Source organism: Meriones unguiculatus, chromosome X (genome assembly GCF_030254825.1).
Source record: "Meriones unguiculatus strain TT.TT164.6M chromosome X, Bangor_MerUng_6.1, whole genome shotgun sequence".
Taxonomy (NCBI): Eukaryota; Metazoa; Chordata; class Mammalia; order Rodentia; family Muridae; genus Meriones; species Meriones unguiculatus.
Window position 1 is genome coordinate 135021686 of NC_083369.1, and position 26760 is coordinate 135048445.

Genomic DNA, 26760 nt, shown 5'->3' on the forward strand with positions numbered 1-26760 from the left:
TGACTTGGTTGAATCTTTTTTCCTTCTTTCCCTCCCAAAGTCTGGTAGAACTGGGTGTTTTATTTTGAGTAATGTGTACAGAAACTTTTTGACCAGACAAAAGGACTGTATCAAAACATAAAGAAGGAAAGAGAGAAATTAAATAGATTTCTTAATCCAGGGTGGGCAATAAGTGGCTCTTTTATATATTTCTGTAGGACTATCGAGTGAACATTTTTCTGAGACAACAGTGGAATGATTCACGGCTGGCATACAGTGAGTACCCGGATGATTCTTTGGATTTGGATCCATCTATGTTGGATTCCATTTGGAAACCAGATTTGTTCTTTGCCAATGAGAAAGGTGCCAATTTCCATGATGTCACCACTGACAACAAGTTGCTGCGGATTTCCAAAAATGGCAAAGTGCTTTACAGTATAAGGTAAGCTGGTGTTGGTTATATCTCTTCATTTCTCCAGCCTACAGATGCCTGATTCTTCAGGACAGGATGCATATAAATATATGACTTTGTGGTTTCTTGTTTATTATTTGAATTTTAAAGTGGGTGGAACATAGCAGGTTTCATGGTCTTACAACATGTATCCAATAGTTTTACAGACAGGAGATGGTATTATATAAACACCAAACAAATATATTAAATAAATTACAGGATCTTCTGTCTAATTACCATTGACCATAGTATGTGAATTTCCATTTCAATAATTTTTTCTCTGAGCCATACGCAGAAATCAATTGGTCAGCTTTGTCAACAACAGTATGCTCTGAGTTAAGTGGAGACTTTATCCTAGCCTCATTTGTGCTTCTCAATAAGCATGAATTTGAGACCTTAATCTCTTAAATTATATTGGGCTTGAATTTGTGGCAGAAAATTTCTGAGAGTACTGGTTTTCTGAGACATGATCTCTGGACCCATGTTGGTCTACAACTGCATATGTAGAAGAATATGACACTGGACTTCTGAGCCTCCTGCCTAAGCTACCAATCTCAGTGGGAGGGAGGCTGGAGATTGAAGCCAAAGTTTCAATCCATGCTATGCAAATACTCTACAGACTGAGCTAATCCCTAGGTTCTTATTTTAACCAGAACCTTTATCTCTCTCAGTTCAAAAAATTATGCTGTTATTCTTAATACTAATAACCATCCTTCTGTGTTGTGCAAGGTTCTTATTTTTTCTCTGCACCATATTTCAATTATTGCCATACATGTGTTAAGTGTAAGAGCATGGATTTTTTAAAATTATACAGATTTAAAGTCAAACTCAAGACTTGACAGTTAACAAGTTCCACAATGCAACTACTTTCAATATAAGACATGAATCAGGATATCTATTTGTGTATATTCTTGTGAAAATTATAGATGTAGATGTTAGAAAATATTTTCTTTAAAGGGCCAGATTGCAGTCATTTCAAGTGTGCATGCTCTGATTCCTCTATAACAAGCACCAATAGGTATCGTTTAGTTTAAAACCAACAAAAGAAAAAAAAAACAGCAAATGAAAAATTCAATAGTGGAGAGTAATGTTGGTACAGTACATCCCATTTGTTGGTTATGGTCAGTCAGGACTTGACAGAGACAATATAATTTTTTTTCCATGAAGTTCATGCTTGATAAATAAAACCTGAATTATAATCAATATTCTTAAAAGGTAAGGATTCTGCAGCCTTATTTAGCCTGTTGTGAAGGGTTACCACAGTGTACTGTACAAGATAGACTTGTACACTAAGTAAATACTGGCATTTCAAGGGTTCTTTATAAAATATCTAATCACTCTCGTTTTGTTACCATCTCCCCAAAGTAGACAGCTACTATTCTTGTAAATACATTACACAACTTAGCAGACTCATCACCATTTAAGAAGCTGTTATTTAATTTGGTTCTTTACTGTTTATTTCATTCATATACCTACTAATTTCACAACTTGTTTCAGATTAGCTGTCCACTGTAGAATGCAGGAGGCTGCTCATTTTGCAGATGTGGCAGTGCCATTGCTTTCCTAAAGAATCAGACAAATTCCTTCAATGCCCACTTCATTATTAAAGAAACAATATTCTGCATGATACTCTGTTTGTCTAGTGTATGATGCAATGTTGGGCATGGCCTAAGTTGATGTGACCTGATAGGTTGGGACATATGTAGAGCATGATGCTCTAAAGGAGAGTTATAAAAGGAAACACAGTGTATCAGCTGCTTCAGCTAGTTTTTTTGGGCCTAGGGTGGTATTTGTTCTAGTAAATACCTAGCATTGTACACTGTGGAAATAAAATCAGGTTGTTGCTATTTCTTTCTGTGTCGCAATGGTTTATCTGCTTTCTATTAGTGAAGGGTGTATGTTTCTCAGACATAGAACTAGAAGCCATTGTGATATGTCTGGTTCTGAATTGTGACACATTAGTCTTTCCTTGGTTTCTTAGGGGTTTGTCCTCTGACAAGTTAGGGATAGTCTCTGAAGTCTGAGAGAAAAAAAAATTGCTGACAGGGAACTCAAGATGCCACATTCAAGAAACACAAGCCACTGGCAAATTTGAACTGCAGAAGTCTATTTTTTTCCTAAAAGAGTTTTCAATAAGTCAGACAATACCTTTGGCATAAAATATCCAGGCTGAATAAGTGATCCTTGCCCTAAAAATGCTCTATTTTAATGAGGCATGTTGACATATAACTAATTAAAAAATAAGAAGGAGCAAAGCAAAGAAAAGCAATCATAACTTTAGAAATTGTTTTCTCAAAATGCACTTAAAATTTGGGAGTCAGTGCTTAAAGTTTTGAGGGGAATTAGACTAAGTAATTTAGTGGACAATGAGTTGTTGATATTAATATATTCCCATTAGTTGACTTAATTCAACTTGGAAGTAAGCAGACTATAGTTGCTGATGTCTAAAAGGTATTGAAAAGTTTCCTGATATTCCATCACAAAGGACTTTTCCAGAACAGTAAACTTTATGAGGCACCCATCATAGGAATCCATTGGCCTAAATTTTATATAAAGTAGTAAAGAGCTTGGCCTTGGTTTCAATATAGAGTAGTGAGAACAAAGATAAAGAATTTCTTAAAGAAGAAATAGGTAAGGCTAAAGGAGGATTGGGAAAGACACAAGCAAGGAGTACTATGAGTACTAAAGATGAACACAGAGACTGTCTCCACTGTGCGCAGTTAAATAATTACTGAAATATTTGATCTTTCTCTAAAATGCAATGCTTGTAGTTGAGGTCTGATATCTATGTTTTCTGAACCAATAGTAAATGTTAGTAATATATCATCTGGGAAAGATTCCATGTTTTTATCAACTTGGTAAGAGGAGACATGGAATCAAATTCTTATATAAGTCAAAGTCCAAAGCTTTAAAGTAAAAATAAAACACAAGGAGAAATAGAGAATCCATTGTTTCATTACAAACAGGATCACAATTCCCAAAATCTTGTTTACCTGCTTTCCAAACAGCAAGAGCCTAAAAGAAGAGGTAGTGGATTAGAAGTCCATAAGTAGACTAGGAAACCCTGATTCCAAGGTTTCAGACACTATGATGATGCAAGCAAGTATTTTCAATGGGAAGCAAATGTCTTAACAAATCTCTAACCAATGATGTATGACACAACTTTTGTTGATAAAAAAAAAATGTGTATCACTTTTGTGCAATTTTCCTCAGATTGTTTAATAGCGATTTCTGGTCTAGTTCCATTCCTTTGGCTATGATAAATGTCTTGAAGAAAAACAACTTAGGAGATAAAAGTGTTTATTTAGACTTCTAATTTCAGGTTGCAGTATATCATATGAGCTAAGTCAAGGCAGAAGATTCAGACAGCTACTACGATCACTTTCATAGTCAAGAACACAGAGAAATTAATGCACACATGTTTACTTTTTTTTTTTTTTTTTTTTTTTTTTTTTTTTTTTTTTTTTGCTTTTGCTGAGTTTCCCTAGTCTTACATACTTCAGTTCAGGATCCCCTTCTCAGAATAGAACTGCCAAACTGGGCTGGGTCTCTCTGCATCAATTAAATTAATGCAATCACACTCAGGCATGTCCAGAGGGTAACCCAACATAGACACTCTGTCATTGAGACTCTTCCCAGGTTATGCTAGGTTGTGTCAAGTTGACTTTCAAAGTCAGACACCACAACTTCACTAATATATTTTTATCATGCTCCACCTCTTGAAAACATTTGGTTGACTTGCCAAATTAATCATCTAAAGCATGAAGAAGGACATACATTTTTCTTTGTGCATCTCTTTAGAGAAAGTAAGAGTATAAGGTGGTATTACTTAAAAACATATAAATCCATGGTCATCAGGTAAGCCTTTGTGTAAATTATGTTATCATTCCAATTTTGTTGAGTTTAGTAACAAATAGTAGCAAAAGTCAGGGCATAGTATATGGAGGACAAAATAATAAAAAGAAGTAGAAGGTGAACATTTTAGGAGAAGTAAGGTTTGTTTCACAAGTCTGCTGTTTTTTTCTTGGTAGTTTATTTTTCTTTTAAATTAGATCACTCCTGAAGAATCCCTTTGTCCTATGTTCATTCTGTTGCTGTGGTTAAAAAAACAAAAACAAAAACAAAACAAAACAAAACAAAAAACCTGGGACCTCAAGCACCTTGTAGCATTTGTTTGGTATATGCTTTCATATCACAGTCCATCACAGAGTAGTCAGTGCAGGAATTCCAGTTAAGGTTTTATGCAAACTTGGAGGATTTTCATTTCTGGAATGACTAAGGACATTGAGCAATTCTTTAAGTATTTCTCTGCCACTCCATATTCTTTTGTTGGGAATTCTCTTTTTAGCTCTGTACCACATTTTTTAATTGCATTACTTGGTTTGTTGTTGTTTAACTTCTTCAGTTCATTATATATTCTGGTTAATAGCCCTCTGTCAGATATAGGGTTGGTGAAGATCCTTTCCCAATCTATAGGCTGTCGTTTTGTTCTGACAACAGTGTCCTTTGCTTTACAGAAGCTTTTCAGTTTCATGAGGTCCCATTTATTGATTGTTGCTCTTAGAGCCTGTGCTATTGGTGTTCTGTTCAGAAAGTTGTCTCCTGTGCCAAGGAAGTCAAGGGTATTCCCCACTTTTTCTTCTAACAGGTTTACTGTGTCAGTTTTTATGTTGAGGTCTTTGATCCACTAGGACTTTAACTTTGTGCAGGGTGATAATATGCGTCTATTTTCATTTTTCCTGATGTAGACATCCAGATAGACCAGCACCATTTGTTGAAGATGCTGTCTTTTTTCCATTGTATGGTTTTTGCTTTTTTTTTTTCAAATATTAAGTTTCCATAGGTGTGTGGGTTTATTTCTGGGTACTTAGTTCGATTCCATTGATCCACCAGTCTGTTTCTATGCCAGAACCATACAGTTTTTATTACTGTTGCTCTATAGTACAACTTGAGATCTTGGATGGAGATAGAAAGACCTGTAGGGGATGGGAACTCCACAAGGAGAACACAGAGCCAAAATATCTGGGCCCAGGAGCGTCTGCAGAGATCTATACTCCAATTAAGCACCATGCATGAAGAGGACCTAGACTCCCTGTTTAAAGGAAGCTCATTGGATGCTCTGCTTCCAAGTGGGTTCCCTAGTAAGGAGTACAAGGGATGTCTCTGACATGAAGTCGGTGGCAGGCTCTCTGATCACCTCACCCTGGCCACAGAGGAAGATGATACAGCCAGCCTTGATGAGACCTGATAAGCTGAGTTCAGATGGAAGGGGAGGAGGTCCTCCTCTATCAAGGAACTAGGGAAAGGACATATAGGGAAACTGGGTGGGACTGGTAGCAGACAAAGGAAGGGGCTAAAGTGGAAATACAAAGTGAATGAAGTGTAATAAAGAGATATATAAATAAAATTAATTTTTTTTAAAAAAGAACCATGCTACTTTCTGTCGAGCTGACTCCGACTTTCTCCTGAAAGGCCAAGAACTGTTTTGTTGTCTGTTTATTAAGGCTGGGTACCTCAGCCATCAAAGTCATCCAGCAATGGCTGTGTAATACCAGAGAGACCTAGAAGTTGGTCATTTTTCTGAGAGGCTGGGTGCCTTAGCAGTCCTAAGTCCTAAGGCTTAGAGGGTTCCTGGAGAGTCAGTGATTTTCTGTGTTGGAGGTCCAGAAAAGCTTTTTTTTTAATATCAGTGAAGGATTCAGAAGCAGTAGCAACAGGGTAAATTAATTCAGGGGCAATAGGAAAAGCCAAGTGGGCAAAGATTAAATAATTTTCCTTCTGTTATGCCATTTAAAATATCTGGAATACCACCAGAAGAGGAGACCCACATTTTTAGTAGTGGGTCTTCCCATGTCAATTAAGGCAACTAAGACAATTCCTCCATTGAGATTCCATGTTCAGGTTATTTTAATATTGTTGGCAGGTTGACATTTAAAACCAACTGTCACACTCTCCAAACCATCAATAATTACAGAATTGTTTCTGCACAAAACATCCACATATTACCAACGCTTCTGTTTTCCTCATCCTCAACCCTTTGCATGAGCTAAAATTTACCTTTTTATGGCACTGGAGATAAAATGCCTGTAAATCCTTTCTGGTTTAGTTCCCAGTTATAGGTGTTGATGATTCAGTCTCCTACTTTCCCCATAGTGATAGTGTTGTAATAGAAAACCCATAAGGACTGACATTCCTTGTCCCTCTACTAACACATTGCAGATACCACCGAGAGTAAGTAGAGTACAGGTTTCTATACAGACACCCAACTGTGCCCCCTAAACAATCCTGTCTGATGACAAATTCTATTCACACATAAAAGGACGCCTTTTCCCACATTGCCTTCGATTCTTGACTCATACTGGGGCCTGATGCAAGAGCTTAAAAGGATTCTGACTTTTGTTACAGAATGATTTTTAATAGAATAAGATAAAAGAACATTCTTTATTTAGATGCCAGAACTAGAAATAAAATGTACACTGAACTGAGACTTACCTAAATGTTTCCATGATGATGTTATGGTTATTTTACTCAGTTTTGAGGAGCCCTACAAAACACATATTTGTTAGTTATGAAAAGCTGTAATCATTTCTTTATATGCACAGCTAGACCATTTTTCTCTTTATATCTTACAATCCAGGAAAATATATCCTCATTTTGTAATTCTGTCTCCAGATATCCAAGAGTTTTGTGACTTGACTTAATGCAGTAGTTAATGAGTTTAACCTAAGCATTTACACCAGAATTAAACAGTAAATCAGGGAAGTGCTGTGAAATGCCATGGAAACCACATGAGTCCGTTCTTATAAGAGACATGTAAGTTTGTGAGAGCGGGAAGAACTGGCATGGACTATACTGGTGGATTGAGCAGGAGTTGAGCCAAGTGGTATGAAGAGGGTACTTTTGAAAAGGGCCTTCAAAATGGAGCAGATGGGGATAAAATTATGAAGTCATTGAAAGTATGTTGTATACATAAAATTTTCATATTTTCTGGAAAGCTCTAATGAGTTCCAGGCTGAGTTCATAAATACAATATACAATATATTGTTTCATATGAAACTCAAGGCAGTTATATGCACAGTTGAAGGAAAAGAAGAAATTGTTCAGGAAAATATATAGAAGCAAAATAACTACTTGTCTTTAACTTCATCCAGCTGGACTCCTAATAGAAAGATTTACCTGCATTTGGAAGAAACTTTCCACTGCATTAACATTCATCAGTTTGCTCTCCAGGTAATGATGTAGAAACAAAATAACAAGATGGTATCTTGGGACAACATGAGAGTCTCACTTTCTTCCCTCATTTAATCTGTCCTCTATGATCGGAAAACAAGTTTCTTCAGCCTCCCCAGATCATCATCGTGACTCAGTTTCCTCTCCAAAATGGGACCTAACCAGGAGAGCAGACAAAATTCAGAGTTCCATCTAGCATTATAACAATTTTTCTCTTCTTCCCAAACTACAAACTCCTTCCTGATGAATTAAAATGTTTTCTAATGTTCTATACAGCTTGAGAAAAAGAAGAACTTCATCTTTTCAAGGTACCTGCTTCAAACTACATTTAGAAATTGGAACCCTTCTCTTCCAAAGTAAATATCCCACTCTAGAAGTGATAAATCCTATTTGGAAGCAGAAAATGGAAGATCAAAATACCTGTGGTTCAGTAGGTGGCCTTTAAAATGTTCAATGATACTCTGAACTATCACAAATGCTAAGCAATTTCACAATCACATTAGCCCCAACCATTAGCCTCTGAGTCTATGAACAGAAGAAACTGTGGGGCATTTTGAGAATGCTAAGACTTGCACAGTTTTATGCAATTATACAGAGATGGCTGACTAGTTCCACAATTGGCTACAGATTCACTTACATATCTAGCCAATTTCTCTTTCAAGACATATAAATTATTTTGGTGCATTCTCCCAGACTATATTCTAGAGCAGTAATTTTCAATCTTTCCTTAATAAGGTTCCTTATATTGTGGTGACCCCCAACCATAAAATTATTTTCATTGATATTTCATAACTGTATTTTTTATACTGTTATGAATTGTAATGTACATATTTTTGGAGACAGTAGTTTGCCAAAGGGGTCACAACTCACAGGTGAAGAACTGTCACTCTAGAAGAAATACACTGCATTTTAAAAGGGGGAAGTTTTGTACATTTGCAAAGGTTGATAATCTGTCTACAAGGTACACCATGTTTGAAACATTTAAAACTACAAACAAACATCTGTACTATCAAAGGTGTGATGGTGATTATTGGATAGTAACTAAAGACAGATAATTAGGTCTATAGATAATTATGTAGTTTTCTATACTCCTGGAGCATAGCCATTGATAATAACTGAGTTACTTCAAAGAACAATAAAACAACAACAAAAGGTGTCTCATTTCAGTAGGGGTATTGAGTAGTCAGATGAAAGATATAAAGCAGAAACTAAGCTAGGCCATAAATGATAAAATGTTATGGAAATAGATGTCAGTTACAAGGGCCAGGAAGACTTGGATTCAGATACAATATTGCTAAGTTACTGTACAAATGTATTTAACATTTCTCAGAACTGTAGTAATTTTCAGTTGCCCATTCATACTAAATGTGCAATGAATTTTTTAAAGGATGAAAAAAGAAAGTGAGAGACAATTCTACCTGCCACCCACCCTAAATTATACAAGTACATATTTTCTAATCAGTGCCTAGCACACCCAGATTCCTCTCAATTTCTACACTTAGTACAAATCAGATACTTTCTTTGTCTTTTGTTTTTTTTTTTTTATATCAGGGGAAGCAAATACCTAATAATGGAAGTGATAATTGCACCTCTTTTCAGAAAAAAATTAGTCTGGTTCTGGATATCCCACTTTAGCTTTTTGTTAAAAGTAAACTTGGTTCGAGCCTAAGAGAAGTAGAAGGTTGGAAATGATGAAACTTGGGGCTGAAAACAATAGATTAGAAACAAATAAAACAGTTCAAAGAATCATTGAAACCACAAGCTGGTTCTTTGAGAAAATCAACAAGATAGACAAACCCTTAGCCAAACTAAGAAGCAGAGAGAAACTATCGAAATCAGCAAAATCGGAAACAAAAAATGGGGAACATAACGACAGACATTGAGGAAATTCAAAGAATCATTAGGTCTTACTTCAAAATCTAATGTGCAACAAAATCTGAAAGTGTAAATTAAATGGACAATTTTCTTGATAGATTCCACTTACCAAAGCTAAACCAAGATCAGATAAATGGATTAAACACTCCAAATCCCCCAAGGAAATAGAAGCAGTCATCAACAGTCTCCCTGCCAAAGAAAGCCTAGGGCCAGATATTTCTGCACAGAATTCTACCAGACATTCAAAGAAGAGCTGACACTAATACTCTTCAAACTGTTCCACAAAATAAAAACAAGAGGAATGTTACCAAACTCATTCTGTGAAACCATAGTATACTTGATACCTAAACCACACAAAGCCCCAACAAAAAGGAAATCTTAAGACCTATCTCTCTTATGAACATTGGTGCAAAAATACTCAACAAAATTCTCACAAACCGAATCCAAGAACACATAAAAGATATCACCCACCATAACCAAATAAGCTTCATCCCAGTCATGCAGGGGTGGTATACAGAAATCCAATATAATCTACCACATAAACAAACAGAAGGGAAAAAAAAACACATGATCATCTCCTTAGATGCTGAAAAACCATTTGAAAAAAAAAATCAAACAGCTATTCTTGTTTAAAGTATTGGAGAGATCAGGGGTATAAGGCACATACCTAAATATAGTGAAGACAATATACAGCAAGCCTATAGCCAGCATCAAACTAAATGGAAGGAAACTTAAATCAATCCCACTGATACCAGGGAAAAGGCAAGGCCACCCACTCTCTCCATAGCTCTTCAATATAGTATTTGAAGTCCTAACCAGAGCAATAAGACAGTTAAAGGAGATCAAAGAAATACAAATTGGAAAGGAAGAAGTCAAAGTATCACTATTTGCAGATAATATGATAGTATACACGAGTGACTCCAAAAATTCTACTAGAGAACTTCTTCAGCTGATAAATACCTTCAGCAAAGTGGCTGGATACAAAATTAACTCAAAAAAATCAGTAGCACTCCTGTACACAAAAGACAAAAGGGCTGAGAAAGAAATTATGGAAAAAACATACTTTACAATAGCCACAAATAACATAAAGTACCTTGGTGTGGCTCTAACCAAGCAAGTGAAAGACCTGCATTAAAAAAAAAATCTTCAAGTCTCTGAAGAAAGAAAATTGAAGAAGATATCAGAACACAGAAAGATCGACCATGCTCATGGATCAGTACGATTGATATAGTGAAAATGGCCATCCTATCAAAAGCAATCTACAGATTCAATGCACTTCCCATCAAAACACCAACATGATTCTTTACAGACCTTGAAGGAACAATTCTCAGTTTCATATGGAAAAACAAAAAAATTCAAAATTGCTAAAACAATCCTGTACAATAACAGATCTTCGGGAGGTATCTTCATCCATGATCTCAAGCTGTACTATAGAGTAACAGTAATACAAACTGCATGAGCCCTCTTTGTTAATTAACTTCTGTGGTTCTGGTTCTGTGGATTGTAGCATGGTATGGCTAATATCCACTTATAAGTGAGTACATACCATAGATGTGTGTCTTTCTGGATCTGGATCCTCACTCAGGATGATATTTTTTTCTAGTTCCATCCATAAGCCTGCAATGGTAATTAGAAACCATTTTATTTTTAAACAACATAGTATTTCCAGAAACTGGAAACAAAGAATAGATAAAGAAAATGTAGTACACATTGGAGCATTACTCAGTTGTTTCCAGTTTCTGGCTATTAAGAATACAGCTATCTACATAGTTGAACAAGTGTCTTATTTCAAGTGTTTGACATAAGGTATCCCAAAACATTGCCAAACTATTGCTATATACAGTTACAGGCTAGGTGGAGCGCTTTGTTGCCCAGACTCTACGAATATGCTCTCTAGGATAACCTCAATTATCTTTCTTTTGTCTCATTGTTCTAATGCAATCACATAGCAGTTACCTGCACTATGTGTCCTTTTTTGGTGTAGAAAAACAAAAAACAAACAAACAAAAAAACATTTCCCAAAGACAAAGGGTAATGCTCCTAAAAAGTTGCAAACTCCATTCTCAGTCTCTCTCTTAATTACTTTATAAGACTTCTTTCTTTTAGCTTATTATTTGACAGTGTAGTCATCCCTTGGGACATGTGAAATAGTGTTTCTTAAAGTAGCTTGTGGGATGTCATCAGTCCTACCTGATCTTCTCTTTAAAAGTGCCTGAGAACGTGAATTCTCACAAAAGTCCCTCAGATGATGCTCATATCCACCAAAGATTAACTCAAAATGCTAAAAACAACCAAGCTAGTAGAATATTTTAATGCACAAATTCTCTCTCACTCTCACTACCTCTCTCAATATGTCAGTTTTATTAATGGTATACATTAAATAGGATTCATTTATTTTATTTTATGTATGTGAATGTTTTGCCTATATGCATTTTGAGTTGTGAGCTGACATTTGGGTGCTGGGAATTAATGACTGGTCCTTTGGAAGAAAAATTATTTTTAACCTCTAAGCAATCTCCCCAGCACCTTTGGGGTGCACCTTTGATGTCTAAGTTGCTCCTAGGATATCTCCACATTTAGGGTCCAAATGGGTTGTGATGACATTCTTGTTTAACCCTCACTGTATCCTGTCAAATCATTCCAACATGTTTCAGGAATTTTAGGATACACAGAGGAACAACTTAGCAGATCCAAACCTTACAAGTGAAGCATCTTTATGTTCTCAAGAAAAGAATGTTCTGTACTCTAGAACATTGGACTATAATGCTATCTTAGTTAGTGTTTCTATTGCCCTGCTAAAACACCATGACCAAAAGCAGCTTGTGGAAGAAAAGAGTTTATTTGGTTTACAGCATTGTAGCCCATCATTCAGAGATTTAAGGGCAGAAGGTCAAGGCAGGAACCTTGAGATGGGAACTGAAACAGAGGCCATGGAGTAGTGCTGCTTTCTGATTTACTCCTCATCACTTGCTCAAACTTCTTTCTTATAGGACCACCAGTCCCGGTTGTCCCTACCACAGTAATTTTGGCCTTCCTACATCAATCAGGAAAATGTCCTACAGACTTACCAACAAGCCAGTCCTATGGAAGAATTTCTTCAACTGATATTCTTCCATCCCAGATGACCCTAGCTTGGATCAAATTGACATAAAAACTAGCCAGTGCATAGCCTTTATGGGGTGGGGTGTAATAACTAAAATATTTTTATGCGCCATTTGCCAGGAAGTCTATAATTTTTAAAAATTCTATTACTTGCTCTTTAGGTTTTCATCAGAATCAAGAGAGTAGATTCACTTACAAAAGGAAAGTCTTTACTTTTATACTTCAGAATCACAGAAATATCAAGCAGCATGCTAATGAGGGTAAGCAAGGAAACCAGGAGATTCAGTGAATAGCTGTTTATGAATAAGCTGCATCTACCACCAGATCTCTGAAGTCATGTCAGTTCTGATGCCTGAGAAATTATGAAACTAGTACTCTTAAGGAGACACAAGAACACTAAAAAGCCTGGCCAATTCTGCTGGCTAAAAAAGTAGAATAATATCTAAGTAACAGGTTCCTTTCTGAAACAGAAAACGTGGTAGATGAGAAGTCAACAGTCTTTGGTATCAGTTTAAGTATGGGAGTTTGTGAGCATTAATTTGGTTATCTCAAAACCAGGGACAAGTCTGTCTGCCTTGTATGATGGTTCTCCACGATTGTATGAGAATGAGAATGTTTGGCCTATAGCAGGCAACCAGAAATATCATGAATCTTTTTTTTTCCATTATGATCCATTTTTAAATAAATACTTTGGTATTAAAAGAACACCATATGTAGTGTCCTCTCTGAAGTACCCATGTGCCATGGTTTGCTGTGCACAAAACATGACCACTAACAGAAGAACAGTAACAATATCCAGGAAGCTCTATTCCCTTCCTGAAAACAGAAAGATCCTCTGCCATCCCTTTTTAAACAAGACAAATTAGTGTATCCACTAGATCTAACTCTTCCAGAATAGCACATTGCAAACATTTGCTTTACGGAAAGCAGATAACACATTAAAATGTGCATTTCTGAAAGTCCACATTCTCTTCTAATGGTATTTTTTTTCCCTTAAAACTCTTACTGGAACAGTTCCCCAGTTTTAACACTTAGCTTCTTATGAGTCATAATTGCTTTAAGACTCAAGAACCATCCTGTCTGCCATCATGTTGTTTTAAATTATTGATTTCCATTGTTCTCACAATGCATGACCAGCCTTGGTTTTGGACCCAGCTGCCTAATTGTGGCTCATGGACAGACAGTACATTTTGGCACTTTGCTTAGCATTTATGCAGTTTATTTTTAATGAAAAATCTGCCAGCAACTAACAAGCTTTCCTGTATTCCTTTGATAGTCTTGTAATTTAGTTACACTCTGTGGGCTCTGATAACCAGACTTCTCCCTTTTAAAGCCATTGCTATTTCCTGGTCCCATAGAGTGAAAATCTGAAAATGTCCCATAGGATTCCAGGGTGCTGATTCATTCATTTGTTTAACAAAGATTTCTTGAATTCATATTTGTGCAAGGAATAGTTTTTAGACTGTGAAAGAAAAGTCTAGCCTTTATGAACTTGCATAGTAGTAAAGGAGAAACATCACAAAATATTAAAAAATACAAAATAATATTTGATTTAAAACAGGATAAATATGATAAACTATTTAAAATATGTTAGCTACCAATAATTTAAGCTTTGAGTGAAATATAACCTCAAGAATTGGTTTTCTGAGCTTGGTGAACTGAATAGCATAGGAAAGAAAACATATGGAAGGTGGGGAAATGGGGTTTCTGTATTTTGTTTTATTCTTTACCTTTGAAGTCTAAATGTTTGTTCAGCCTTATTGCTCTCACTAAAGATCTATGGCCTCTGGGACTTTTGTGGGTGTTTCTCTGAATATGTATGTACATACATATGTGTGCATTGACAATAGAAAAATGAATGATAATGCTTTAGGAAATGAGTTCACTAACAAAAATAAACAGGAAGAAGGCTGCCTAAAGATCATTGTGTTTAGGTTCAATGGTCTTTGTATTTCAGGTTACAGAGAAGGGAAAAATTTCGCATACTATTAGCAGTGTTGGCTAATGCGAAGCTTGAGATTCAGAAAAAAATTTGGAATAAGTGAATTTTAAATAAAATAGTTAACTCTGAAATTCACCAAAATTTATCACATTTTATTACTTAGTTTTTGTTTTTTTATATATGATTTTTAAAATTTTAGTTTTTATAATAATTACAGTTTATTCATTTTGTATCTGAGCTGTAGCCCCCTCCCTCATTCCCTGCCAATCCTACCCTCCTTCATCTCCATCCCATGCTCCTCTCCAAATCCACTGATAGGGGAGTTCCTCCTCCCCTCCCATCTGATCCTAGCTCTTTAGCTTTTTTAAAACTATCCACATATGTTGAACATATCCTTTTGTAATTTTAATTTTTTTCTTCACAATTTATTCATTATATATCCTCATTAAACCCGCCTCCCTCAACTCCCCTAATCCCACCCTCACTCCCTATTGCCCTCATCCCCATTCTCTAGTCCACTGAAAGGGGGGAGTTTTTTTTTTTTTACAATAATCTTATTTAGTGCAATTTCTGAATCTTGGTACAAAATAATAATGAGTTTTAAAAATTTAAATCATATTTAATCTTGCTATTTGATGCCAGGCCTCAGAGGAAGAGGATGCAGGCAGTCCTAATAGGCTAGGTTCAGTTGGTAGGGAAAGAGGGCTCCCCTTTCTGAGGACTAGGGGAGGGGAATAGCTGGTAAGAGGGAGGGAGGGTGAGACGTGGAGAAGACAAGGGGAGGGGCTATGATCAGGACATAAAATGAATAAACAAAAAATAAAAATAAAACAAACAGGAAAAATGAGGTGATAGTTATTTTGGGGGTGGTGGTTCTAGTCTGGAAAGAAAGCACAGGGAATGTTCTGGGATTATGTGAGTGTTATAAATCTGGATCAGACTGTTTACCAAAGAAGGTAGATATCAATTTGAAAGGTCATCAAACTGCAGTTTTACATTTCTGTCATTTTACTCTGTACAATATATATGCCAAACAAAAGGAGAAGAAAGAAATAAAGAAGCCTATTTTAGGTCTCCAGATACATATTAAACTAGACATCATAAATTTGGGACTCTGCAATCTATGTAAGACCAATTAGATTATACAGTCCCTTCCCATTTATTCTCCCAACAACATGATTTAACTAAGTGTACAGCTGCTAACCCTCTGTTTGACTACTGGTGCTCATTTTGTTCCAAATGTAAAACCTATCTTGAAAGAAATGTAGGTAAGCAAAAGGGAAAAAATACCACTCAGTGAGCTTTCATCTGAGACAGGATTCACAAATAGCTTCACGTTTGTGGAGAATTTGTCTCAGTGTGCTCAGTCATCTGTGCTGTTAATAAAATTCTGTGTCCCTGTGGGATTGTTAGATCTGACACAAAGGCAGGAGTAATTATGTGAGAGTTTCTCTGCTTTCTGAACAAATGTGGACATTTCACTTTGCAAAAGAATCCAGTGCACATAGCCTATGATGATGAAGAGCAGAATTGACTTGTCACAAATAGCAACTGTGTACTCTTTAAACTACATCCACTTCCATTATTATTATATTTTAATTGCTCAAAGATAAAGCTCAAGATTATATAGTACTTTTCAGATTTTCTGGTGTTGATTAACTTTAATGATCCATAAAACCTGATTATTGTTATAGGCCAAACAGTTTAGTTTTTCCTTTTCAAACTGAAAATATATAGCTATGTACATATTTGTGTGACAAAAATAATTTTATGATTTATGACTACAATATGGAGTATTTAAACGAATCTAGTTAATTGATCATCACCTCAAATGTTTATTTTTGTGGTGAGAACATTTGGAATTCACTTTCAGCAATTTTGAGATATATAAAATATTACTCATTCAATTCAAAATATTGTGCAATAAGTCTCACAGAAAATCATTCCTTCTGCCTAATTAAGACTTAATAAGTGTTTACAGTAATATGTACAACAAAAAAGTCAGAGAACATATTATTGTATGATCAAAACATTATCCCTGTGAAAAAGAAAAAAAAAACAAATTAATTTAAACCCATGAAACTTTTTAAGTCAATACTACTCCATGCTTTAAAAATCAGCTATATATTTATTTACTAACTAGAGGTTTTTCTTATTTTTATTGTCCTAATTTGAAGGGATCATAATAGCAATAGTAAGATAACTGCATTTTTTTTCAAAGGAAGTCCTTACACTGGGAAATATCTATAGATATCCATATATTCATATCTACAATTTAACTCCAAAATTGATAAGTTTTTATGTCTAAAGATGGTATTTTAAGCCTGATGTTTACAACTCAAAACCACCTTTCCATTGTAACCAAGGAGTTTGGATTGTCAGGTTGCCCTCCAAAAGACAGTTTATTTCTTTAGTAATGAGGCGCAACACTGGATTTGATATTAAGAGTATAATGAAAAAATACTGAATAAAATAGAATTTTCTAATTTTGCCTTTCAGATAGTATTTTGAAAAGACACTTTTTTTCATTTCCTAAAGATGACAAAGCTGATAATGGATTTTATGAGTATTTTTAAGCAATCTTATACTTGTCAACACAGATACAATAAAATAAAGAAAGTAAAAATGAAACAAAAAAAACCCCACAAATATTTTCAACAACTAGAAATATCTGCTTTTAACATAAGGATGCATTTGTTTCCAAGACTGAAAACATCTATCACTGCTGTATTTTAATGCATCTGACAACCGTCAACATGGACTCTTTATTCTCCATTCAAATAACAATCTTTCATTACTTTAAAATGTGTGATGCTTGTGGGGCTCCTGCTCCCTCTATGTCCTTCTATACCTCCTTTTTTCCATAAGACTCCCTTTGCTCAGCCAGAAGTTTGACATGAGTCTCAGCATCAGTTTTGATCCCCTATTGGGCGGAGTCTTTCAGAGGACCCTCTATAGTAGACTCCCATCCTGTTTCCTGTCTTCCACTGGTTCTGGTGTCTATCCTGTTTGCCATTCTGAATGAGATTTAACCATCCTCCCTAGGGACCTCCTTAGTGTTTAGCTTCTTTTTGTCTGTAGATTTTAATATGGTGATCCTATATTAATTATATGGCTAATATTTACTTATCAGTGAGTGTATACCATGTTTGTTTTCTGTATCTGGGTTACCTCTCTCAGCATGATCTTTTCTAGTTCCAACCATTTGCCTGCAAATTTCATGATTTTCTTGTTTTTAGTAGCTGAGTAGTGTTCCACTGTGTGAATGTGCCACAATTTCTGCATCCATTCCTCCGTTGAGGAACATGTAGGTTGTTTCCAGCTTCTGGTTATTACAAATAAAGCTGGGCCAATAAATCTAAAAATATCTGATCCCAGGGGGTCCTGCAAAGACTGATCCACCAACCAACAATCGTGCATGGAGAAGACCTAGACACCCTGCTCAGATTTAGCAGATTCGACAGCTTAGTCTCCATGCCGGTCCTCGAGTAAGGGGAGTAAGGGTTTCCTCTGTCATGAGCTTGATTACCTGGTCTTGGATCACTTGCCCCTGGTGATTCAGTCTTGCCAGGACACAGAGGAGGAGGATCCAGGCATTCCTGGTTAGACTTAATAAGCTATGGGCAGATGGGAGAGGAGGAAAGCTCCCCCTTTCAGTGGACTAGAGGAAGGGGATGAGGGAAAAGGGAGGGAGGGTGGGACTGGGAGGAATTGAGGGAAGGGCCTTCAGTCGGGATACATAATGAATAAATTGTGGTTCTGTTGCTCCCCTTGTGGAGCTCCTGTTTCTTCCAGGTCCATCTATCTCCCCCTTCTTTCATAAGATTCCCTGAACTCTACCCAAAATTTGGCTATGCATGTTAGCATATGTTTTGATACCCTCCTGGGTGTAGTCTTTCAGAGGCCCTCTGTGGCAGGCTCCTGTCCTGTTCCCTGTTTTCTCCCTCTTCTGATATTCCTCTCATTTGCCTTTCTGAATGAAGATTGAGCATCTTACCCAGGGTCCTCCTTCTTGATTAGCTTCCTTAGGTGTACAGATTTTAGTATGTTTATCCTATATTATATGTCCAATATCCACTTATAATTGAGTATATACCATGTGTATCTTTCTGCTTACAGGATACCTCACTCAAGATGACCATTTCTAGATCCCACAATTTGCCTGCAAATTTCATGATTTCCTTGTTTTTAGTTGTCGAGTAGTATTCCATTGTGTAAATGTTACCACAATATCTGTATCCATTCCTCAACTAAGGGATATATGAGTTGTTTCCAGGTTCTGACTATTAAAAATAAAGCTGCTATGAACATGGTAAAAAAATTAAAATAAAAAAAAATGTGTGCTGCAGTTTGTTTGTGTTTGAATAGAGTACAAAATAGACCATACGAAATAAAGAGAAGCAGATTAAGAGGGTAGTTCAGGATGAGCATAATGACAAGATGATTAGGGTGATAATGTAACAGTCATACTAATATTTAGATATGAAAGATGATTGATTTATAATGAGAAAAACATGTAACTGTTTCCTTCTAGGACTGGAGTCAAATAGGAATAAAAATCATACATTTTTCTTCCTAACTTTCTAGATGAGAGACAAATGTTTAGTAAGTTTTAATATCTTGCTTTGGGTACAATGTAGTTTTAAGCAGTATCCCAGAAGCAGAAAGACACACATGGTATATACTCAATTATAAGTGGATATTAGACATATAATATAGGATAATCATACTAAAATCTGTACACCAAAGGAAGCTAATTAAGAAGGAGGACCCTGGGTAAGATGCTCAATCTTCATTGAGAAAGGCAAATGAGAGGGATTTTGGAAGAGGGAGAAAACAGGGAACAGGACAGGAGTCTACCACAGAGGGCCTCTGAAAGACTCCACCCAGGAGGGTATCAAAACATATGCTGAGATGCATAGCCAAACACTGAGCAGAGTGCAGGCAATCTTATGAAAGAAGGGAGTAATAGAAAGACCTATAAGGAACAGGAGTTCCACAAGGAGAGCAACAGAACCAAAAAAATGTGGGTATGGGGTCTTTTCTGAGACTGATACTCCAACCAAGGACCATGCATGGAGATAACTTAGAACTCTTGCACAGAAGTAGCCTATGGCAGCTCATTCTCCAAGAGGGTTCCCCAATAATAGGAACAGGGACCATCTCTGACATGAACTCATGGACTGGCTCTTTGATCACCTCCACTGAGCGGGGAGCAGCCTTACCAGTCCACAGAGGAAGACAAATAAGCCAGTCCTGGTAAGTCCTGATAGACTAAGGTCAGATGGAAGGGGAGGAGGACCTCCCCTATCATTGGACAGGGGCAGGGGCATAGGAGGAGAGGAGAGAGGGAAGGTGGGATTGGAGGGGATGGGGAAGGGTCTACAGCTGGGGAACAAGGTAAATGAACTATAATTAATAAAAATAAAAATAAAATAAAAATTAAAAGAATGTAGCCTAGCTCTGTTTATTATCAATTCTAATTCATTTCCTTGAATCTTTAAAGTATAAAGAATTTTAGAGCAAGAGGTATACACTATTCACATGAGAAATCAATAGAAAAATTATGAAAAAGAGATGGTAGCTCAGTGAATGCCCTGATTGATTTAAGACCCAGGTAGAGTTGGCTAGATCTCAGAAAAGTTGGATGAGGAAAGAGAGAAGAGTTACCCTCACTGGGTGCATAGAAATAAAGACTGTATAAGACTTTTTGTTTTGTTTTGTTTTCACTCAAGGGTTACTTGTTCTATAACTGGAAATCCTAGAATGCATGCCACAATCTGTTGCTAATTCGTCCTTCTGGATTGGTAAATGAAAAGTCTGTGAAGCCATCCATTTGCCCATTTGATGGAAGGAGAATGATTAGTTTTTCCTTTACATCATGATACATATATCTGGGTTATAATTCTAAAACATCATAAACCTATGTCTTTGCTCTTTGTGTGCATTTTAACTTGACTCTAGCATCCTTGTGGGAAGGAGTAAGAATCTAGAAGGTGAGAAATATTCAGAATCTGAAGGTTGAAAAACAGAGAGTAAGGGCTTATGATAAAATGTTAAAAATATGTTGTAAAGTTATCAATGGCTACTCTTCATTAAAACAAAGTATTGACCTGAAAGCATACATTTTACTATTTGAATTAATATACTTTGCTAATGGTAAGTGAATTTTTGTCTCTTAAACATTAGATTTATTAGATTTTAAAGTACACTTCCCTTTTTTGTTTTTCAGACTGACCTTGACTTTATCCTGCCCCATGGATCTGAAGAACTTTCCAATGGATGTCCAGACCTGTACAATGCAGCTGGAGAGCTGTAAGTCATTATGATTAAATGACTACGTGTTTGCTGTAACCACTGACTTGCCTATTTTACTGTATCAGTAAGAATTGGTCATTCTCTACTAATTTACCAACACTGAAGGTCTTAATAGAGGGTGGGTATTTAAAATGAGAGGTTATTATCAATACAGCAAGACAACATTTTAGCTCAACATGTTAAATAAATTTCCCTTCCCCCAAAAAATCCCCGGCTAATTCTGATTTAGCAAGGTTTTCTATGAAATAAAAAGGTCACCTTGCATCACCATAATCATTAGCCATCTCGTCTTTATAAAGAATCACAGTATAATCAGAAAATTGTATTTTTTCCATCTTATACTCATAGAGACTGAACTATCCAAAAGGATACTGGAAGAAAGAAATGATTGCTTTGAGAACAAGCCCTGAGCCATAGAAGGATTCAAAAAGGAAGGGCATGAGGACTGAAGCTCAGTAGGAGTGTGCTTGCCTAAAATGCTCAAGGCCCTGGGTTTGATCCTCAGCAATACAAAACCTATAAATAAATGAATAAGAGGTTGAAGGCCATAAGTTGACATGGAATAAGAGTTGGCATCCTCCTTAAATAAGCAATAGATACATTAGGACATGATTAAGAAAATAGGAAAATGTCATCTACTTTGTCCCCTTTATGCTCTGACTTTGTTGTCACTGAAATCTTTGACATGTACCATAAGTTGCTCATGCCTCCAAGGTAATGGGATTTTCAGTTAAGAGACATGAAATTTCCTCTGGCTTGCTCTTGTCAGTTTCTCTGTTTACAGAGGCAAAAATAATAATAATAACTGCTACTGACTTATATGAATGTTAGGAGATTTAATGAGGCAGTGGCAGGAAAATACTTTTAACTTCTTGGTTTAGAAAAAGTGTAAAGTAAAAAGATTCACCAAAAAGAAATGGTGGCTTCTTTCTAATCATTTAAAGCCACTACAGATTTTCCTTTCATTTTTCTCTGTAAAACAGGACCTAGATCTATCAACTGAGACGGATCTGAGGAATAAAAAGCTTCAACTTGATTTGCTTTGACCCTTTAAGTGTTTGTTGGAGGTAGTTAAGATATATTCATTCAGATTGGCAGTGGAAGACATAGGTTGGCCATACCTTTTTGGACAATTAATATTTGGACAGGATCTATATTCTTGTTTGCTGCTTTCTATAATTTTGCATTTAAGGTGCTCCAAAGAATTTAGACATCAAATAAATCTGCCATTGATTTCTAGGTAGAGTTGGTGAATCACTATCTTGTATTAAGCAAAACCAAGAATTTGTACTTAATAAACATGCTGCAGTTATTAGTCAGCTCACTCTTCACAGAGCATTTTTTGTCATTACCAGTCTGTTTTCCACAGTTCAAATATCAAGAAAAACAAAAACAAGGAGGGCAAAGAAATAATGAGTGGAAAAAGACAAGCTGTCATTTCTGGGAAAGAGAAATATACAGACACACTGACATATAATGACTGAATTAGAAAGGCTCTAGGAGACAAAGAACTAACTTTGATTTACTGAGCCACTAACTATTGTACATTCTATGGTTTCTATGATTCTAGTCATATGACAATAGAACCTTACAAAATAGAGAACCTGTTTTACTTTGTACAAATAATGAGTGGGCAAATTAGTAACGCTTTAGCGTATATAGTTGTTCTTGTGGGGTTTGTTTTTGTTTTGAGATAGGGTGTCATGTAGCCTGTTTGACCTTGGGTTAACTTTGTAGTCCAAGAAGACTTTGAACTTATGATCTCCTAGCCTTGACATATCAAGTTCTCCTTCTACAGGCATATGCCACCACTTTCTGTCTTATGTGGTGCTGGGGTTGAAAGTAAGACCTTGTCCATGTTAGACAAGAACCCTTAGCTCCTGTATCACTGTTTTTGATTTACATATCATACAAGGTCCTCTTAAATGATTTGCCTGTAGCCCTTCAGACTTGCTAAAACGAATGAGAATATACTCCTGGTAATTAACATAAGTCTCCTACTAGTAAAGCTAACACTACAGAAGAAGCGAAATGTGCAATAGTAATACTTGCAGGCAGGCCTATAATGAATTCATTCTCATTAAACATTTCAAAAGGAGTGGTTTCATTTGAAATACTAAGGCCGGCACCATGAATTTGATTGTCTTGTTGAACTGCCAGAGACACAGTTCTTTCAAGCGAAGAAAATCTTCAAAGGGTTTTTGTGTTTATTTATTTGTTTATTCTTCAGAGAAGGTTAGTGAATAAGGAGGCTGAAGATAAAAGATTCTATAGCTTCCGTTCTCTCGTTATATACACAAAATAATTTAATCAGAAATCCCTTGCTGTGTTCAGTTTCTCTGCATCTGATGATATTAAGTTTGATGACTGCAGCAGCTCTTATTAAAACTATGCCTAAAACAATTCCCCTGCTTGTCCACTTTTGTTGTTAGATTTTACAGTTTCCTAGAAAAGATACATTGTTTGTTATTATTTCTTTCCTCCAGTTGGGTACACCATGAATGACCTGATATTTGAATGGTTAAGTGATGGTCCTGTACAAGTTGCAGAAGGACTTACCCTGCCCCAGTTTATTTTGAAAGAAGAGAAGGAGCTTGGCTACTGTACAAAGCATTACAACACTGGTAAGCTTTTCTTTCACTTGCTAATTAAGTGGTCTCCATTTGCATATCAGAATCAACTATCCTATTATCTTAAAAGTTGCCCATTCATAAAGCAAATAGAACTTAAGAGAACACTCATTATGTAGGGTTTCTGTACCCTGTGGAATAGACTTGTGAGTGCAGAAGATTGTCTCCCTCAAACACAGTAAGAGATCTCTGATCTTACTGAGAGTCTGCTGTCGAATGAGTCTAAAGAAAGGTTTAGAAGACCTCATTAGTTGTGCAGAAAACATAAATCCTGGCAGTTCCTTGCATCCATTCTTCACATTGCATCCTGGCCTTAGTGGAAGAAAGTGTTAATGGCATAGGTCTATGGAAACCCACAAACAGAGATGTGTGCTCTGCAGTGTTGGAGAGCAACCTGAGTCTCTATGAGCATTATCTGGAGAAAATTCAGCTGGCTCTAAAGTTGGGTGCTATCTTTAGCCCTGAAAGACATATGGGGTGGGCAAGGTTGAGGTAGCGGGAAAAAAGTGGGGAATTGTTGTTACCTGGAAGATTGTACCTGGACAGGAAAGCTGATGTATTTGATGGTAAATGCTCTGGTCTTTTGATGACAGGAAGTCTGAGGGTAGAGGCAGGCATCACTAACTGCCTTGGGTCTGTGGTGGGTAGAACATTCCATAGCAACAAACAGAGACTTTTTATGGAGTAACCGAAACCTGATTCCAGGGTATTCTTTCTAAGAAATACACCCAACCTTTTGTTTTTGTGGGGAATAATCCAAACAACCTTTCAGAGGCTAACTCAAAGCCAATAAAGGAGAGGAAAATGTGGAAAGAGACAAGAACATCTACTTCTTAATAATGATGTTAAAATTTATAGCATCTTTCAGTCCAGTCTGTTTTATAGATAGAGTAACAGTACAAACAATTTCCAGGATTGAATGCTCCAAATTTCTTTAAGCAATTCCCAAAAGGCTAGAAAGTTTTCACAATGAACAGAGTATACATGTAGTCTATAAATGTACCTTTAGCCTTTACCGTTGACAACACAAAGATACACAATTATTCAAACACTCAGGATATTCTTCTTGCTACTTAGAGTATGTTGAGGGGATGGGGAGATACCTCAGTCAGTTACATGCTTGTCATGCAAACATGTGGACCTGAGTTCAATCCCCAGCACCCAGGAAATGGTGGCACATGCTTATAACTCCAGAACTCAGGAGGTAGGCATAGGTAGCCAGCCTATTCTAATTTGAGAGCCTCAGGGGCAAGTGAGAAACTGCCTCAAAAATTAAGGTAGAAGGCACTTGAAGAATGAAACCTGTGGTTGATTTCTGGCTCCCACATGCATGAACACATACATGAACTCCAATACAAACATGCTTTCTGTCTCTGTCTGTCTCTCTCTTTCTCACAAATTTAAAAAAGAAATTCATTTCAATTGTTCCATATTACATGACATGTATTATATATTACACAGTATGTAGTATATATTAATAGTTGTAGATTATGTGCTGTGTATCACATATAACACAAATATTCTTGAAATTTTCCTCAGTGTTGCAAATGCTATTGTTCTATCATAAATAATCTATGACATATCTAGAACATATGGTTTCAGTCTGAAGGCTCTTTAGCTTCCTCATGCTTACACTATTACTCCCATTACTAGAAGAATTCAAAAAGTTGAATTGATTGGGTAGGATCAGCATTTTCTGCAACCTTTCCAATTTGCTCACAATGTTCTTTATTTTCCTGAATAAAATAGGAGATTAGAATAGGGTAAATGAGTTCAAAAGAGACTTCAAATCGTCCTTTTCTGCTTTCAGGCAAGTTTACCTGCATTGAGGTCAAGTTTCACCTGGAACGCCAAATGGGGTACTATTTGATCCAGATGTACATCCCAAGCTTATTGATAGTCATTTTGTCCTGGGTCTCCTTTTGGATAAACATGGATGCAGCTCCTGCCAGGGTTGCCCTTGGCATCACAACAGTCCTGACAATGACTACCCAGAGTTCAGGTTCCAGGGCATCTCTGCCAAAGGTAAGAAATAACCTCACTTGGCAATAAGTGATCTGAGAGGCTCTCACAATGTCTTGTGAACCTTAAAATTCTGTGAGGACAGAAATTTTGCCATCCCACTATGCTGTTGAACAGGCAAGTGCATTAAGAAAATGAAATACTGTATACTTGAGCATTTTTTTGTTTTTGTTTTCTGGATATATGTCTAGGAGTGGGATAACTGGATCTTGAGGTACCACTATTCCTAGTTGTCTGAGAAAGCACCAGATTGATTTCCAAAGTGGTTGTACACATGTACATTCCCACCAGCAATGGAGAAAGGTTCCCCTTTCTCCACATCCTCTCCAGCATGTGTTGTTACTTGAGATTTTTATCTTAGCCATTCTAAGGTGAAATCTCAGCGTCGTTTTGATTTGCATTTTCCTGATAACTAAGATGTTGAACATTTCTTTAAGTGTTTCTCTACCATTCGATATTCCTCTACTGAGAATTCTCCGTTTAGCTCTGTACTCCATTTTTATATTAATTTTTATTAATTACACTTTATTCATTTTTTATTCCCCATAAACCCTTCCCTCCTCCCTTCCCAAATCCCACCTTCCCTCCCCCTTCTTCACCTATGCCCCTTCCCTCCCCAAGTCCACTGATAGGGGAGATCTTCCTGTCCTTCCTTCTAATCCTAGTCTATCAGGTCTCATCAAGAGTGGCTGCATTGTCTTCCTCTGTGGCCTGGTTAGGCTGTTCCCCCATCAGGGCGAGGTGATCAAAGAGCAAGCTAATTAGTTCAAGCCAGAAGCAGTCCCTGTTCCCATTACTATGGAACCAACTTGGACACTGAACTGCCATGGAATACATCTGTGCAGGAATTCTAGGTTATCTCCATGCATAGTACTTGGTTGGAGTATGAGTCTCAGGAAAGACCCCTATGCTCAAATTTTCTGGTTCTGTTGCTCTCCTTGTGGAGCTCTTGTCCTCTCTAGGTCTTACTATTTCCCCCTACTTTCATAAGATTCCATGCACTCTGCCCAACAGTTTGCCTTAAGTCTCAGCATCTGCTTTGATAGTCTGCAGGGCAGAGCCTTTCAGAGGTCCTCTACTGCAGGCTTCTCACTTATTTCCTCTTTTTTTCTTCTTCTGATGTCTACCCTCTTTTCCTTTCGGGATGGGGATTGAGCATTTTAACCAGAGTCTTCCTTCTTGATTAGTTTCTTTAGGTTGTACCCCATTTT

At 36.7% G+C, this 26760-nt stretch overlaps 1 protein-coding gene across 4 annotated transcripts in view; it reads left to right on the top strand.

The window, feature by feature from the left end:
* Glra2 (glycine receptor alpha 2) overlaps positions 1-26760 on the top strand; it is a 252354-nt gene that overhangs the window by 80287 nt on the left and 145307 nt on the right. For all 4 annotated transcript variants that reach the window (XM_060374572.1, XM_060374570.1, XM_060374569.1 and 1 more), the window contains 4 exons: positions 198-421; positions 20812-20894; positions 23384-23521; positions 25338-25552. In XM_060374572.1, the coding sequence (XP_060230555.1) occupies positions 198-421; positions 20812-20894; positions 23384-23521; positions 25338-25552 (660 nt within the window). The remainder of the gene's footprint in view (positions 1-197; positions 422-20811; positions 20895-23383; positions 23522-25337; positions 25553-26760) is intronic.